This window comes from Rutilus rutilus (assembly GCF_951802725.1).
Source record: "Rutilus rutilus genome assembly, chromosome: 2".
In the NCBI taxonomy this organism is placed as follows: Eukaryota; Metazoa; Chordata; class Actinopteri; order Cypriniformes; family Leuciscidae; genus Rutilus; species Rutilus rutilus.
Genome location: NC_140210.1, coordinates 18,695,293 through 18,712,796, shown reverse-complemented (window position 1 = coordinate 18,712,796; position 17,504 = coordinate 18,695,293). Strand labels below are relative to the sequence as shown.

At 40.2% G+C, this 17,504-nt stretch overlaps 1 protein-coding gene across 12 annotated transcripts in view; it reads left to right on the top strand.

Moving 5' to 3' along the window:
- Positions 1-528: 528 nt before the first annotated feature.
- Positions 529-17,504, top strand: part of fat1a (FAT atypical cadherin 1a) — a gene marked incomplete at its 3' end in the record, with an annotated part of 89,638 nt that continues 72,662 nt past the window's right edge. For 4 of the 12 annotated variants that reach the window (XR_014626595.1, XR_014626596.1, XR_014626597.1 and 1 more), the window contains exons 1-2: positions 1,883-2,374; positions 4,079-7,362. Coding sequence is in view for 8 of the 12 variants with exons in the window: in XM_084402845.1 (XP_084258971.1) it covers positions 4,104-7,362 (3,259 nt within the window). Of the gene's footprint in view, positions 780-1,882; positions 2,375-4,078; positions 7,363-17,504 lie in introns of those variants that run through there. The other 8 variants (XM_084402847.1, XM_084402846.1, XM_084402843.1 and 5 more) reach the window with 4 other exon arrangements.

Below are 17,504 nucleotides of genomic sequence, written 5' to 3'. Positions count from 1 at the left end.
GTCAGAGGGGGAGTGTGGGGCACACAAATACACTCACACACAGACACACACACACAGACACACAGGGACCTGATGCCTCTCATTCAAAGAGCCCCCAGGGCAAATGCTTTATGAGTGTAAACTTAATGAACATCAGGTGCTCTTATTTAAGCAACATGCCACAGTCCAGCTATTATAAAAATTCAAACCCAAAGGTCAGTATACTCACTTTATACAATCAAGATGTTTCACAGTCTCAAATTAGCCAAATAACTTAACTATTAAACTGAATGACCAGTCTGTTTGAGAGGCAGAATGTTCTATTTTATTGATCCAAATGTAATGGATGCACAGACAGCTGAAGTCTTACAAAGTTCAGTTAGGCTGATAATTCAATAAACAGCCTTCAATGTCAGTGCGAAACGTCAAAGCGTAGCCTATGGTAGAGGTGAGATCACTGAATCAAATGATCGACTCCCCCGGGAGAGCAGTGACGTCACAGCGGCGGAAAGCCAGCCAGGCATCCCGGAGGATCCGCGCGCCTCCTCCACTGCCTGAGCGCACGAGCTCTGAGTGAGTATTGTGGCTATAGTCTCTGCACGCGTGGTTGCGTGGAATCCTGCTCACGAGGATTTCGGATGCGTGAGGAAATGTAGGGGCTACAACACCACGACCCGGATTTATTACGAGTTTTGACTGAATCTCCATGCGAAGAAATGCTCACATACTCTTTTTGGCAAAACGTCCTGGAGATCATTTAGACGCAACTTTGGAGCGGCGGCTTTTGCCCGCTGAATCTGGTGAGCTTCTTTCACAATAGCTTTTCAACTTTGCCAAATGCAACTTCTTGTTTAAAAAAAAAAAACATTAGGCTACAGAAAAAGGCAAATCAGTAGCTATTACTATACTGTTAACCATTAGGCTACTCGTTTATGTGTGCTTCTTAACCCGCAATAAATATAATAGTTATTAACATTATGTCTTACGCTTAGTAATAAATGGTCATGCAGAGGCAGTGGACACACGCAACTCGATGTAAGCATTATAAAGTGAGTTGCACAGATTGAGTATAGAGCGCACAGCCTCGTGGATCGCTCGCGCTCTGGCACAGCAGTGAGACAGCGCCATCATTCGCGAGCAACAGAGTGCATGTGCCGTGCTAGAGCCACGCTTTAGAAAGATTTTCCGTCTGTCACTGCAACTTTTCCCCAGTTTCCATATGGCATGGAACGTTGCTTTTCATTTTTAGAGTTTCTGTTTATTAAATTCACCTAAACATGTAAAGAATGTCCGTATTCGTCACGATTTCAGTCGATATAGCGATACCATGGAAATTCGAATTGGATTCGAGACACCACAGCAGAGATGAACAACTTCTTAATTAAGCAAGCTTTTGCTTCAAGATTGCATAAGTCTATTAAAGACAAGTAGCCTAATCAGTAAAAAAGAAAGAAAGAAAGAAAGAAAGAAAGAAAGAAAGAAAGAAAGAAAGAAAGAAAGAAAGAAAAGCAGTAGGCTATCTCAAATAAAGACAATAGAACAAAGATTAGCCTAATTGTTTTAAATTGTTCAGATTATCAATTATCTGTAGGCCTAAGTAAAAAATAATTATAATAAAAAATCAAATGTTAAAAGAAAATAGCTGTATAGTCCTCCTCACTATACGAATTATATAGTTAATATAGCCTATAGGCTACTTTTTAAATCGTAATACATAATAGCCGTTGCGCGTGGTTAATTTGAACGACTATAGATATTCCATAGCCTATCTGATATTTTGACACATTCGATCCTCTTTCCCCGCAATTCTGTTTACATTAATTATCAAAACGAGCATAGCTTATGGTGTACTGATAGGTCAAAAACGTTCTATTGAGAATTTTTTCATGGAGCACGCGCGCAAAGCAGTCGCATATGTGAGTTAGAAAGCGTAACTGTTGAAACATTGGCATCATTATATATTTTTAAATTTGACTATCAATTTAGTAGTCTACAGGTAATGTAGGTATCTTGTGCGTGGGGCTTTTATTGTAACCAATATCTCAAATGCTGATATCCATGGAGATAATTCCATTGCTTTGTTCCAAAAAGCGTATGACGCGGCATATTTCTTCATTAGAGACTAGGTTTAGCACATAAAATGAAACATCAAAGACTTCTCCCGTCCCACTGTGAGGGGAAAGCAACGGCCGTTTCATCTTCATGCCAATAGGAAGTAGATCCGTGCGCTGTGCAAGGAGCGCGGAGAAATACTAAGAGCGCTGTGTGTGTGGATCGGATAATTCAGTGAGCAGAGAGAGCCGCTGAGAGTGAGCGTCGGTACAATGCAGATACTTGAAACTTACAAACTTCATGAAAAGCCACCAAACAAAGGACGTTAGTACTGGAATAATAGGTATGTACGACTTGGGAAGGTTTACATTTGAGGGAGGACTTCTTGGACTTATTCTGGCTTTGTGCTATTTTCAGAAATGCTTAAAAGTTTCAGTCAGCTCGCGGTGTAAAGTTGCCGTTGGGAGTCCCCCACTGCTCTCCGTTGTGGAAATAGGGCAGCTTTGAAGTTGACCGTTGCTTGGCAAAGCTGTTTGAATACTCAATGTGTTCAAATGGAGTTTAATTATTAAAGATAAGCAGTCCAGGATGATCAGATAATTGTTTTCTAATGGAAACAGTTCATACATCTGGCCAGCGCATGAAGGCACCAGTGTGGCGACGTGAAATGAATAGGAACTGTCGGACTGGGGGGGGGATGGGGATATTCTTTAACAACGGAGCAGAAGCCTGTCTTTTGTTACTTTGGTATTTTGTTTCCATTCCAAAGGCTAACTGCCTTACGTATTTTGAGGAGAGTTAGCCTACCACTATTTTTCTGTGAAAACATTAAAATGTTGTTTAGTGTGCTAACAGCAAGGAATATGGTTATTTGATGTTGCTGAAAAAGTTCGGTCAGATACATTTCATTTCTGAATCAAACGTCACGTTAACGGCTGTGAGTCTCTTGCTGTTGTATGCGCTCGAGGGCACCAATAGTCGCAAGGACACCTGAAAATCTCGAACAAACGCTCACGAGTGTGAAGTCCTCTGTTGTTTGCTTTACACACACACACACACACACACACACACACACACACAAAACACTTATTTAAAGTTAAATGTTGTAGTAATGTCCGACATTTCTACATTGCTCTGTATTTCGTCGGATCTAATGTACTATGCAAGGTAATCCGAATGTATAGCCTAGGCTACTTATTATCAGCAAATTTAATGCGTGCAGAAACGAACGCTGCAACTTTATTTATTTATTAGAAATTTGTTAAATTGTTAGAGCATTATGCTACTTTGCTGATGTGCAGCATATCAGAAAAACACATTAAACAATATTACGAATAGCCTACCTCTAACCACCATAATAATGATGCTTATTCTTACCACTTAATAGGCTACATATTATGATTAGATAAATAACAAGCACTTCTTTATAGTGTATCAATGAGGTTATGCAGATCACGGTGATGATTTTGTATCTATGCAGTTTTTCATATTCATCCACATAATTGTTAGTTTTTCTTCCTATTAACATCATTGAATGCATCTCTCTTTAAACACATTGTGTTGTTCTTAGCTGAAGAAGATATATGGTATGAGGCAGTGAAAATAATGTGTAATTTATTCAGAAAGTAGTGGAATGTGACGTTATATATATATATATATATATATATATATATACACAAAAGACACTTCCATGCTCACAACAATTCATCATTTGGCCTATCTGCTGTCATGGTGTCTATGGTGAAGTTATAAATATAGACAAATAGTCAGTGCCTGTCTCTAAGGATGCTGATGCACTAATCATATTTGTTTTAAGTGATGTGCCATAAACAGCTAAAAGTTGTCTGTCAGTTTCTTATGTGCTGTGTGTAAACTATATCTGCTGCAACCCATGAATGAATAACTTCTTAATGATAATTTAAGAGGTCTTTAGATTTGAAATCTTCAGATGAAAGACATCTGAAGATGTGAATGTGCCCGAAATGTACTAAATCGATTAAAAGTGAAACTGTATTATCGCTTAACTTTTTCTCTTTATTCTCCACAGTTTCAGTGAGGAGTGCGCTGCAAACATGCAGAATCACGTGACTTTACTGCTGGTGGTTCTGCTGCTCCTGTGCGGCTGCACTGGGAACCAAAGCCTCGACACTGCGCCCGTTCCTCTGTTTACCCAGTCTGTTTACAATGCTACCATTTATGAGAACTCTGCTGCTAAGACCTATGTGGAAAATCCTGTCAAAATGGGAATCTACATCACAGACCCTACCTGGGAAATACGGTACAAAATCGTGTCAGGAGACAACGAGAACCTGTTCAAAGCTGAGGACTATCAATTGGGAGACTTTAGTTTTTTGCGAATAAGGACCAAAGGAGGTAGCAGTGCCATTCTTAACCGGGAGGTTAGAGACCACTATGTTCTCACAGTCAAAGCCATGGAAAAGAATTCAAATGCTGAGGCTCGAACCCGAGTCAGGATTCAGGTACTAGACACAAATGACCTTCGGCCACTGTTCTCCCCGACTGCTTATAGCATATCTTTACCCGAAAACACAGCTGTTCGCTCAAGCGTAGCCAAGGTGATGGCGACGGATGCAGATATCGGTACAAACGGAGAGTACTACTACAGTTTCAGAGAATGGACAGACATGTTTTCAGTCCATCCCACGAGTGGCGTAGTTACGCTAACAGGAAAGCTGGACTACTCTGAGACAAAGCAGTATGAATTAGAGATTTTAGCAGTGGACAGAGGCATGAAGCTGTATGGTAGCAGTGGATTTAGCAGCATGGCTAAGTTAATGGTACAAGTGGAGCAGGCCAACGAGCATGCACCGGTCATCACTGCTGTAACCCTAGCACCCTCAGACACCGACAAGGATCCTACTTATGCTGTTGTGACTGTTGAAGACAATGACCAAGGTGCTAACGGTGAGATTGCATCTCTCAGTGTGGTTGCAGGCGACCCTCTTCAGCAGTTTAAAGCCATGAGAACAAGTCCAGGCAGTAAGGAATATAAAATCAAAGCAGTTAAGCAGGTTGACTGGGATAGTCAGCCCTTTGGATACAACCTAACACTGCAAGCCAAAGACAAAGGAAGTCCACCCCAGTTTTCATCTGCAAAGGTCATCCATGTCATGTCTCCCCACTTCAAAGTAGGGCCTCCTAAATTCAATCAAGCTATTTACAGAGTCAATGTGAGTGAATTTGCACCACTGCACACACCTGTTGTAATGGTAACAGCTGTGCCAAAGTATCCTCAACTTAAGTATGCATTTAGACACAAATTGGATAAAAATCATTTTACCATTAATGCAGATTCAGGCTTGATCACAACAGCTGGGCCCCTTCATGCAGACTCCTTGAAAAAGTATGAATTAGAAGTTGTGACCAGCGAGAAAAAGGCAGTCACAAAAGTCATTATTGATGTGATCGACGTGAACAACAATGCCCCAGAATTCAAACAGACGTCTTACAAAGCAAGTGTTGATGAAAATATGCCCATAGGTACTAGTGTGCTGACAGTGAAAGCCACTGATTTAGACACTGGGGAGAATGGATATGTCACTTACAGCATTGCCAATGTGAATCCCCAGCCATTTGTCATTGACTACTTCTCTGGTGTCATCAGTAGTTCAGAGATTTTGGATTATGAACTGATGCCGAGGATTTATACTTTGAAAGTGCGGGCGTCAGACTGGGGTTCCCCTTTTCGACGTGAGGTGGAAACCCAGGTAACAGTCACGCTTAACAACTTAAATGACAACAAGCCACTTTTTGAGAGTGTGGATTGTGACATAACTGTGCCGAGAGACCATGGTGTTGGTGAGCAGATCACAACGGTGTCCGCTATTGATGCTGATGAGTTGCAGTTGGTGAGGTACAGAATAAAAGCTGGGAATGACTTGAATTATTTTGATATTAATCCAAACTCTGGCGTACTGTCTTTGAAGCAACCTTTGAATGAGGGCGAGGCAGCAAAAGTGTCCTATCACAGCTTGCAGATCATAGCCAGTGATGGAGAACATGAAACTCAGCCCATGTTTTTGAACATTACGGTTGTTACGGCACGTAAACCGGTCCAAGTGAAATGTGTTGATACTGGAGTTGCCAGCATGCTGGCAGAAAAGCTCCTGCAAGGAAGCAAGATCCACAGCCAAATTGAACCCGAAGACAACTTCCAGGACTTTCACTCTGTGAACCGCCTTGTGCCCCAGTTTGCTGAGACTTTTCCCAGTATGATTGAGGTCAAAGAAGACTTGCCTGTTGGGGCCAGAATTGTCCATCTTAGTGCCTCGGATTCTGACAGCGGTTTTAATGGGAAGCTGGTTTACGTTATCTCTGGGGGTGACACTGAGAGTCGTTTCATCATTGACATGGACAGTGGATGGCTCAAAGTATATGCTTCTCTTGATAGAGAAACAACTGATCACTATACGTTGAATATTACCGTGTATGACCTTGGGATTCCCCAGAAGTCATCTTCTCGTCTGCTGGATGTAAAGATCCTGGATGCTAATGACAACAGCCCACAGTTTTTACAGGAGACCTACTCCGTGGATATCAGCGAGAGCACTGCGGTCGGCACAGAGATCATTCAAGTTGAAGCAAAAGATAAAGACCTTGGGGATAATGGCGTGGTCAGATACTCTATATTGGCAGACGCTGATCAATTTGCTATTGATACGGAAACCGGGATCATTACGGTGAAAAAGCCTCTAGACCGTGAGGTGCAACCCGGTTTTGTACTGAAGATAGCAGCTCGTGACCAGGCCGCTGATGAACCTCAACTTGTCTCAACTGTATTGCTTAAAATCACACTGGAGGATGTAAATGACAACCCTCCAAAATTTATTCCCCCAAACTATCAGGTGAGAGTACGTGAGGATCTACCCATCGGTACTGTTATAATGTGGCTGGAGGCTCACGACCCTGATGTTGGGCCGTCTAGCCAGGTTCGATACAGCCTCATTGACAATGGGGACGGAAAGTTTGAAGTAGACAAATTGAGTGGTGCCGTACGAATCGTACAGAATCTGGATTACGAGAAAAAGCAAGTGTACAGTCTCACAGCAAGGGCGAAGGACAAAGGCAAGCCGATATCTTTGTCCTCGAGTTGTCACATTGAGGTGGAGGTTGTGGATGTGAACGAGAATCTGTACAGGCCATTGTTCCCATCATTTGTGGATAAGGGATTTATCAAAGAGGATGTGCCCATTGGAACATCGGTGATGAAAATCACAGCTCAGGACGAGGATAAAGAAAGAGACGGTGAAATCCGTTACTCCATTCGGGATGGGTCGGGTCTGGGGATCTTTACCATTGACGAAGAAACTGGTAAGTTATCTTCCTTTCCCTTTTATCCATTCATGACTTGGGTGGGGTAGCGGGGGATGTTTTGTCAGGTCATGAATTATTCAAGAAACAAATCTCCTATGCATTAAAGTAGCCGGTGATATGAACGGTGCAAATGTGAAAGGACTTGCTGTATTAAAGGTTTTTTTTAGGGCTGTATAGAAGGAGGGATTCATATTATTTTGAGTGGAATCAGTTGGATACTTGCACAGGTTGGTGGTAGCAGTTGGATGTCTTTGAGAGAGCTGATGAAGAGCATCCTGACTCTTTTCATTTTTCCACCGGAGGAGAGAGAATTGATGGCAGGAACAGATGGAGCAGCTGTCTCTTGGACCTGCTGTAGACATTCCACACTAGTTGCCGTGGTATTAAGAGGATTGCTCTCCCTCCCCGCCCCCTACTTCCGTGCACACATTTTTTTTTTTTTACTTGATTCTTTCTCTCTGTCTATTTTTCTTTTTAAATAAGTAAATCAAGCACCGGCTATTTCTCATTTATAGATTATTTTGTTATGTAGGCCATAGGATACTTAACGTGTATTAATGTGAGCCGATGAGTGTTAGAGAATGGTGCTTTTTGAAGCAAGCACATTTCCGTGGGCAAAAGTCAACATCTGGCCTCATTATCTTTATACAAAGAATGTATTAATACCTCTCTCAGCTGCCCTGACCACTCAAAGCACCTGTGCCAAAAGCTTAAAATAAGCAGTCTGGAATTCCAACGGTCTTTGACACTGAGCAACTAATGGCCACCCAGTAAAAATGAAGGCCTAAAATACACAAAACTTACAAGACTCAAGACGAGTGTTTTTTTCTTTGATAAATGGATTTGTATGCTGAGCTAAATGATTAATGTAATAGACCAGTGAAACATCATGATGTTTTGTCTATGCATCCAATCGAAATGTGGAATTAGAAATAAATGTATTTAGTCAAGGTGAAAACATATTAATAGTTGTAATTTATGTCAAGGTTTTTCTGCCAAGCATATCTGCCTAAAGGGCCTTTCACACTGAGTGCGAATAAACAACGCAAATGTATTATGCAATGACTCTCTTGAATGAAAACAATAGATACCTATGGAGCTATTCACACTAGACGCGATCAATCGCGGTGCGACAAAGCGGAAAAAACTTTCTTCCAGTTTTTTTTCTTCATTGCCCTGCATTAAAACAGGCCTTCCAATTATATTTGAGCTTCAGATCATGTACCTGGAGCCACTGATCTTGCACAAAATGGTGAGATTGGTGGAAAAGAAAAGTATTCCGGAAGAGAGAAAAGAATGGATGTTGATTTCTTGTTATTATTGGTGTCTGCGAACAGAGAAATGCATACACTCAATTGCGTCTGCTCCTGTTTATTTGAGTTCACATGGCATCACTTTTAAGCTTCCATTAGTGATATTAGTTGAAAAGTGTGCACATTTGGAGAAATATTAATTTATATTCACATGTTTACTAAATATTTCTTTATACAGAATATCATTTAAATTCATTTCCATTTCCATTACATTTCATTTTATGATATCTGAAGAACTTGTGTGTAAGCAGTGTTGCGACGTGCGTGTGTCAGAGAGTCGGAGAGCACTTATTCGGTCTAGATCGAAAACGAAATTGTGATATGTTGCTTGATGTTAATTATAGCTCTAATGCACTTGTTACTTAGCTGCGATTATATTGTATGGTGTATTTGGTAAATTCTCGTAAGGTCTCGTAAGCATAATTTGTGTTTATGGTGTAGTGCTAAATTAATAAATAAGTAATAATGACTAGCACAATAATAAGACATGCATGAGGAAAAATGCATTCTCAGTCAGTGCCATCTATCGTGCAGGCGTGAATTAGCAGAAGCTGATCAATCGTTTCTCATTTGTTGTGAAAGCATCGTTCGGTGATTCGCTTTAACGCGTTGTGCTCTGTGTGAAAGGGCCTTAAGAAAGTAAATTACCAGTATCTCTTTTAAATGCCTTTTGATAAATCTTGCTTTCTTGGGTGGTAAATTTAGCATGACAGGATGTGCTGGCATAGGTTTCCCCCTCCCCCCACAACAAGACCATCTGTTGCCCATTGTGCCTGCCCAGTCTTATGGAGATTGGGTTTTGCTGCAGGTCCAATGGATGGAAGCTTATTTGAAGGTTTTTCCAAATTGATTTGGGTAGAGAACATAAATGGTGTCTTGAGGGGTGAATCAGAGAAAAAAAGAAGAACCTGTAATGAGTTTGTCACCACCACAGTCAACACTTCTGAACTTAAAAATACTTGCAGGGCTCAGCGATAAGGATGGCTCGCTGATCCGGGGCCAGTGTGTGAGAGTTTTGTGCCAATTAACAGAACTGTCGCTTTTACATGAAAGTTTGACATTCACTGATCTTGTACGCCTCTTTCCTTTCTAGCAGAAAAAAATTAAATAATAATCATTCTTGTTTCTTGGGTGCAGAATAATTTCCATATCAAAGTTCTAATCTAATAATTACCATAATGTTTCGTGCTAGTGAATATTGTCAATTGAGAGTCCACTTAGCACCACACCTAACTAGAGATGCGGGTCAGCAGGAGTCTCTGACCTTCTCCCCCACTCTCTGACCCTCAAATTGATGCTATGGCAGCCATGCAATTGTCTTTTTCAGAGTACCATTGTTAAGGATCATAGCCAGGACTGGTAGCAAAGCAAGTATGCCTGAGGTAATCGCAGCTCTCATGGGAATGGAAAGATTAGAAGAGGGATGGGTAGGAGGTGTTCAGATTTGAGGTCACTACATGTGGGATGAATATCATGTTTCAAGCAAGGAATCAATCTTTAAACTTAGGCCGGAGAGTAGTAATAAAGAGTCTTTTGTTGTTTTGCACTAAATGGATATTTTGAGAACATGGGGTCACCGTCGCTGGAGGCTATGGGTGCACCTTTAGTCATGTTTTATGAGAATGAACACCAAAAGAAAGACTGAGTCACATCTGGGCCAGATTTGGTGCTCTGGACTATATTTTCCATGTGTTTGTTGTTTACCCATTTTAATCTCTACTTCTGTAGACCCTACAGGGGGCGAGGAATGTGCAAATGAAATGTTTTGTCGTTCATTTCTACCCCCAAATTTGTTCGCCTCAGCCCTGCATGTTTGACTCCAGTAGTTTTGCCTCGTAGGAATTTGAGGCTTCCATCATTTATATCCTGTCTTCCCATAAATGTATTTTTGTTTTGTCTGAGTAGAGCGAAAGCTCCTCTTAAAAAACCTCAGTTCTGAGAAACATAGTATGAATTAAACTAGTACTGACACAATTAAACTGATTTACAACCCGATTAGTTTGCTTTAAAACAGAATGGTTACTAGAGGTTGTCTTTTTTAACCAATAACAAAGCTAGATCTGTAGCTGCAGGAGGTTCTACTGTCTGCAGAACCTCCTGCAGTGTTTACATATGTGATTCTCACAAACATGTCAAGAGCAGAGGGCTACATTGGGCCCTGGTGAGACCTCAGTTAACCAGGCTATTTCTGCGGCCAAGATGACACACACACACACAAGCACCGATGCACGAGTCATTGAGGTATGCTGCTAAATTGATTGAAGTCACCAGAGCTTCGCAAAGAATCCAGTGCCTTTATTTAATAAACCCCCTGTGGTAAATGGGAATGAATAAAATTGGAGAGCAAACTCATGGGTCAAGGATATTTGACTTCGATATTTATAAAATGAAATGCTAAGAACAAAGTCTTAGAAATAGAAGGTTGTTGATGCAGAGCTTTCTCTAGGGACACACCTAGTGTCCTTGATAGACAGCATGTAGTCAACTGTCAATAATGGTTGGATAAGCAGTGTGTCCATATTTTCATATAATTTGTCAGATGAGAATATATTTTTAATTTATTTAATGAACTTATCAATTAGGGCTGGTCCGAATACCATTTTTTGAGCTTCGAAGCTTCGGTAGTACTGAACATCGAATATTCGAAGCTTCGGAGAGAGGGTGCTGAACATATTCTTCTCTCTAATAAAGACAGGAATCTCTATGTGTCTGTCTGTCTGTTTGCATTTTGATTATTTCAAGAACCGTTCATCCAATCGACTTCATAAGGGAGTGCAGTGTCGCATTTGGTGCAATATAGATGGACAGGCGAGATGCCACACATTCAGAATTAAAAAACCTTGCGCGGGCAGGGCTTATATGCTCCGAGAACAGACACTGCACTAGTGATATAAAACATACACACACAGGTCTGTTAACTTAAGCAATACTTTTAAGGTAGTCTAATATTTTTCTGACTAACAAATTACTGACACAGTAAAGGGTAGATTTAAATAAAGAAAAACAAAATTTAAATAAAGAAAAAACTAAATTTAAATAAAGAAAAACTAAATTTAGATTGATAATAATGGGTAAAAAGGCTAATACATTTTGTTTCTATTATTCTATTTTCCACAATGTCAAAGCAACGCAGCTTAACCCAAAACACAAGCTCAGGCGTGCACTTCTGTCCATACAAACTCCGCTGTTCTGCGCTCTAGCCAGAGAATACTCCTGTTGCAGGAACACTTTAGTAGGCCAAGAAGAAGCAAATATATTTATTAAGTATAACAAGGTTGGGTTCCTTCAGCTGTCCATCCTATTAAAGGTGAACTAAGTAACTTTTTTACCTTAACTGAACAGCTTCGGAGTCATTGGAATGGTTATAATACTTATTTCGGGTTGAATGGTGGTCGTTTCGCACCCCCCTGGTGCCCGTGAGCGGAAAATACGCACTTGCAACTTTGGGGCGGCGGGCCACCGGCCGCCGCGTCAGGAAGTCTCGTGTGATATCAGGTCTCGCGATGTAAACAACTGCTTTATGGCCAAAAGAAATCTGCTAAAATGCTGTCATTATTGCGCTCCCTCACGCTGTCCGAACCTGAATGAAGAAGACGTTTTAAAGAATGTCCCATCTGCTTTGATGTCGTTGATCTACTAGCCTCTGGTGTCTGAGAATCGCCAACGAGTTTTTATAACAGTGTTGTCAAATATCTATTCCGAAGCTGTGGGGGGAGCTCTAGAGAGAAACCTGCGAGCAAAAAGCGAGAATACAGCGTAGAAATCCTGAAGCTACTGAGTGCTGCTTTAAAATGGCTAGACTATGTGAGATAATTGTAAAAATAGAGTATTGCATTTCACCAGATTTTATAGTGTTAAACATATTCAAGCGCGAATGAGAACCGTTTCGCGGGGGATGCCAGGTGTGCAAAAAAACAAACAAAAGAACAAACGAATATTCGAATGTCAAATTTTCAAATCGAATACCAACCCACCAAACGAATATTCGGGTCCAGCCCGATTATCAATGTGATGGATATGCAGATGTACTTGCAGTTGTATTGGCATCCTTTCACTTTAGTGTAGAACACTTGATTATCCAATAAAAATTGTTTAAAAAATGCATTAAAATTAGGATTAAAAACGAATTAACTGGTAAAAACAACCTCTAATAGATTTGCATTGAAGGGGGTGAGAATAATATCATCGGGACCTGGCCAGTAGGCTACCTACCAAAACATCCTAGCTCAGAACATCATACAAATCTATGTTTTATCTTGAAATGAGAAGCTGTAACCCTAATTCTGAGGCCAATGACATTGTATGCTCAGTTAGGTTTAACTTTTCATTTTAATCCCCTATATCATTTTATTGAACCATGTGTACCAGGCAGTTTTCTCACTTGTGTCCTGCGAATAGTACATTTCTGCATTATTTTCATCTCTGATTCAGCTCTGATGGTGTGATAAAGCAGTTTACACCTCTTGTGAAATGTAGGGGGTCGCCAACATTTTGAGACACTGAGTAGTCGCACATTTCAGATCATTAAATTGAAGAAAAATGAAATGACACTGTACTTATCTTGATACCAATACTTCTGTGATATGCAGAATATGTAATTTGTTTCAGTGTTACAAATTAAAATTTTCAGAAGTACCCGAATGATGTACTTTTAACCATTAAAAAATTTGATAGCCTATGCTTTTTGCTAAAGCCAACAAAGATCACAATTTGTCACCTATGTGAAAAAAAGTTGTATGTTTGATGAAAAGCTCACTACACACTGATGCCATGGTCACTAACTAGTTGTGTTCTAAATGACATGCTGTACTTGTTTGTTTGTTTGTTTGTTTCGGTTAAAAAAGTTATTTGAAGTGAACTTCTTGTTGAAATTTTCACTGTGAAAAGACTACTCACACTGTTTATACTATAAAATGGCATAGAATAGTGCATGCGTTTGTGAATTGGGACGCAGCTACTCAGTCATCGGGATACAGACATACCTGCTTGAGCCAGACACCATTAGGTCAGAGAGTGGCCCATAATGCTGAGCATGCATCCATGGATGTCTAATCCCCCTGACTCGCTGCTCAAAAATATCTGTTTTTTCCCCCATTGCTGTTGCTCATGTGATTGATGATCAGAAAATGTAGACTGACTAATGATATAACGATACTTGCGTAAGAAACAACATTTACAACTTCTGGTTAAGATATTTCAGAGATTGATTACTCACTAGGCAAGGCCAAAAGCTTCAAACTCTGGCTCTAAATGTGTTTTAATTTATGTACTTGGTCCTTGATTTTATTAACATATCTGTTAACATCTTTCACTTATTTTAGTCCAAATGCTGTGGCAAGAATTCTATTTGAAGACTCACAATCCCGCCATCTTTTTAGTTTGTTTCAAAATACATTTTTGTAGTAGCCAATGCAGCATTTTTAAAATGCTCAATCCACTATACTGGCTGACACAAAAAAGGACTCCCTATTCCCTGTTCAATTAATGTTTCTATTAGCAGTTAGCACTTTTGAAAAAGAAATATTTGGAGAAAAGTAATGCACTTCTACCAGCTCATAAGTGTTGTGTCATCATTGGTCGGGAATCGTACTGCAGTGGCTAAGCCATATGTTTTTGATTTTCTAAAAAAGTAATGGTAACATTCATTGATTCTTAATCAGACTACACCGGTCATGCTGTCTGTTTTTGATTATTTCAAAAGAACTGGATCATAATTCATTGTTCTGTGCCTTGTACCTTACTGGTCACGTATAATAGATTCAGTAGCGGTTTCGTGGCACTACTGAAAATTAGTACATAAAAGACTATCAGTATAGTTTGGTTCTAGAATTTTCAAAATAGTTCTTGGTTCCCAACCTCTATTAAAAGGTTTTCCCGCTTGCTTTGCAACAGGCATTGGCTGTTGTTTCTCCGACTAGTGAAATGGCACTTGTGAATTAGTTTGATGTACAAAGCACTAGTATGAGAATGTGCATGTGTTACTCTTTGTGCCGTATCCCCTATATGCCCTTCCTGTGGGGAGAAAGGTTGGCTGATTCTTTCTGATGCCAGATAACAGAGGAATGTGCTGGTGGCTTTGTGTTCTCATGTTTGGCTACCTATCAGTTGGCCCGGGCAGGGAGAAGGGGAAGGGGGTCATCTAAAAGAAAGGGGTCATGAGCAAGTTTTCTCTCCTATCATGATTTTCTTTGCATACCTGGCACATTTTACTCTGGCTTTCTCTTTCGCTCTTGTACATTTCCCACTGTCAAAATATTGAGACTGTTGTGTGACTACTGTTTTTTCTATGTCCATCTTGCCATATCATCGTCTTTTCTCATCTCTCAGGAGTGTGACTACTACTTTTCCACTTTTTTCTGAGGGTATATGACTGTCTGACTCCGTGTAGTCTCTGCTTGAGCCGTGTTGCTGGGGCAACCAGTTTCTGGAATGCAGGATCAGGAGTTGATTGTAGGGTGCTAAATGAAAAGCACACTTTCCCTTGTTAAAGTCGACTGCCGTCTCCAACTATCAGGTCCCATTTTTGGGAACCCGTTCTGATGTTAACTCTTGTTATTTCAATGTTCCCTAAATAAAAGTCAGTTGAGCGAAAGAAGATCGCCTATGCCAAGAACAAACCAGCAATTGAATGGTTTTAGAATTTTGTGCTACAGGATTGATGGTTTGACGATAAGCCCAATATTTCTTGCTCAAATTCCATATGCCCACGGTCTAGCTCTCAGCTATACCAATTCCCAATACGGTGGGTGATGTTGTTTCACTCACTGTTTCCCTGTGATGTCACAGATTTTTATAATGAGAATCGAAGGCGAGTGACAGCAGATGTAAACACGGCGCTGGTGGATGCAGAGTGTGAAACCAGAGACGCTAACCACCGACGCGAGACAAACTGTGTGATGCATCTGCTACCAAACTGTATCTGACTGTGCGTCAAAGTTAACTGGCATTTTAGAATTGCACATCCTGGGACTATGAATGTCACACCCACGGCTTTTCCACTCAGAGGTCAGAGATGAGAAATGAAGATGAATGCTTTTTATTTCACTGTTGGGCTTCTGCGCTCAACAGATAATCATAACAGCTTGCTACAAAAGCTCAACAAATCATTGCATCATGGAGTGTTTAGCGACACTACATTGTTTTTGCTCAAAACCTGTTTTTGAAAACCGCTACCTCCATTTAGATAAATTTGTTTTATTCGCATTTTGAACAAATGGACAATAAATCATTGCATTGTCAAATTATGTGCAAAGCGTTACTCTGGCTTGATGGAATTAATTTGCTTGATATTTAAGGCAAATATAATAGTAATAATAATAATAGTAATAATAACTTATTTTACAATACAATTATTTTTTAAACGTTAAACAATCAAGCTTTTGTTTTGGCGGAAACCACAGGCAGGGAGCCCTTAAAGCTTTTATATTGCTGACAACAACCGTTTTTTAAGCGCGTCTCATTACAAGTTTTGGAAGATGGTTGGCGCATGTTGTGTTTCCAAATGCATATTATAATCAACCAAAACTCAGAGCACATGCAGAAATGAGTTTGTGGGCAGCAGCATTTACTGAGAACCGAGTCGCTCTGAAACACCAGATAATAAGCTGTTTGTATTTAAAAGAACACAGTGCCATGCTTCGCTCTGAAACACAGTGCTCATATATATATTTTTTTATTAAACCACAGTTTTTGCAATATGATAATCGCAGTAAGCACTATCACTGTTGCGATTTTATATCGATTGGCTAATCATGCAACCCTTGTGGTGTTAAACAGCAGTAATGGTGATGTACATTGTCTTTTTTCATGTCGGCTTTGCACATTTTCAGATTTGTAGTCATAATACTGTCCTTGTAAACTCACTGCGAAACAACTAAAGTAACACATTTAGTCATTTAGACTGGTTCATTTGATTTGAACAAATGCAAACCGATATTACAGTGTCTGTGTTTGTTTTAGAATGTCAGTTGCGCAGCTTTGCCGCTACATAACGGTTATGTATAAATTCACGTCCGTAATGATATGTAAAGGTGTAATTAGGAGCCTAGTTAAGAGTCAAACATCTGGGGTTTGAACCAAATGACTTTTCTATTCCCTGTTTTACTGCCTCACCAGACTCCTCCCTTCAATATTTTAAACGCCTTTGATCCTCACCACACAGAAACACTCCAAGGAGCACAAGTATATAAATAGAAAAGTGAGAGGAAAAAAAGAAGTGAGGCTTTCAAAATGTCAAGACAGCACCCTGTATGAAACACACTCTCACTACATAGTCTTATCAGCCTCCCCAAAAGAGGAGAGAAAAGCTCTCCGGCATGAACTGGGACGCTAATGTGCTGGCCTAGTGATAATGCCAGTGCCGACTATGTCACTGGGCAGCTATTTCATGCTTCGAAAAAATGTTGTTATAACGGAGGACAGACGCTCGTTATCAGGAAGGGCTCAGAGATTGGAGTCAATTCAGGGGGGAAAGAGCATGCTTAAAGTACAAACATGATATTTAAACAAACAGGCCGCGTTCACTGGCAGGCCTCTGCAAAAACACGAGGTCTTCTGGACAATAGGATCTGTCTGGGCAAGTGTCAAAAGAAGCTCTCAGCTAGAATTAATAGGCTAAAGCAGGCAGAAAAAAAAGAAACTCTCATTCGTTCATTGACAAATTTCCCTTTTCATGTTCCGGTTTTGAATCTTTCTATTTTCTGGAGCTTGCAATATACATGTTTATAACTTACCTGTTGTTATTTTGCAAATGTTGTGATTTCCACACGCTCTCTGGTTTTAAGATGAGATTAGTGTGATATGTAGAGCGAGACAGGGCACTATATT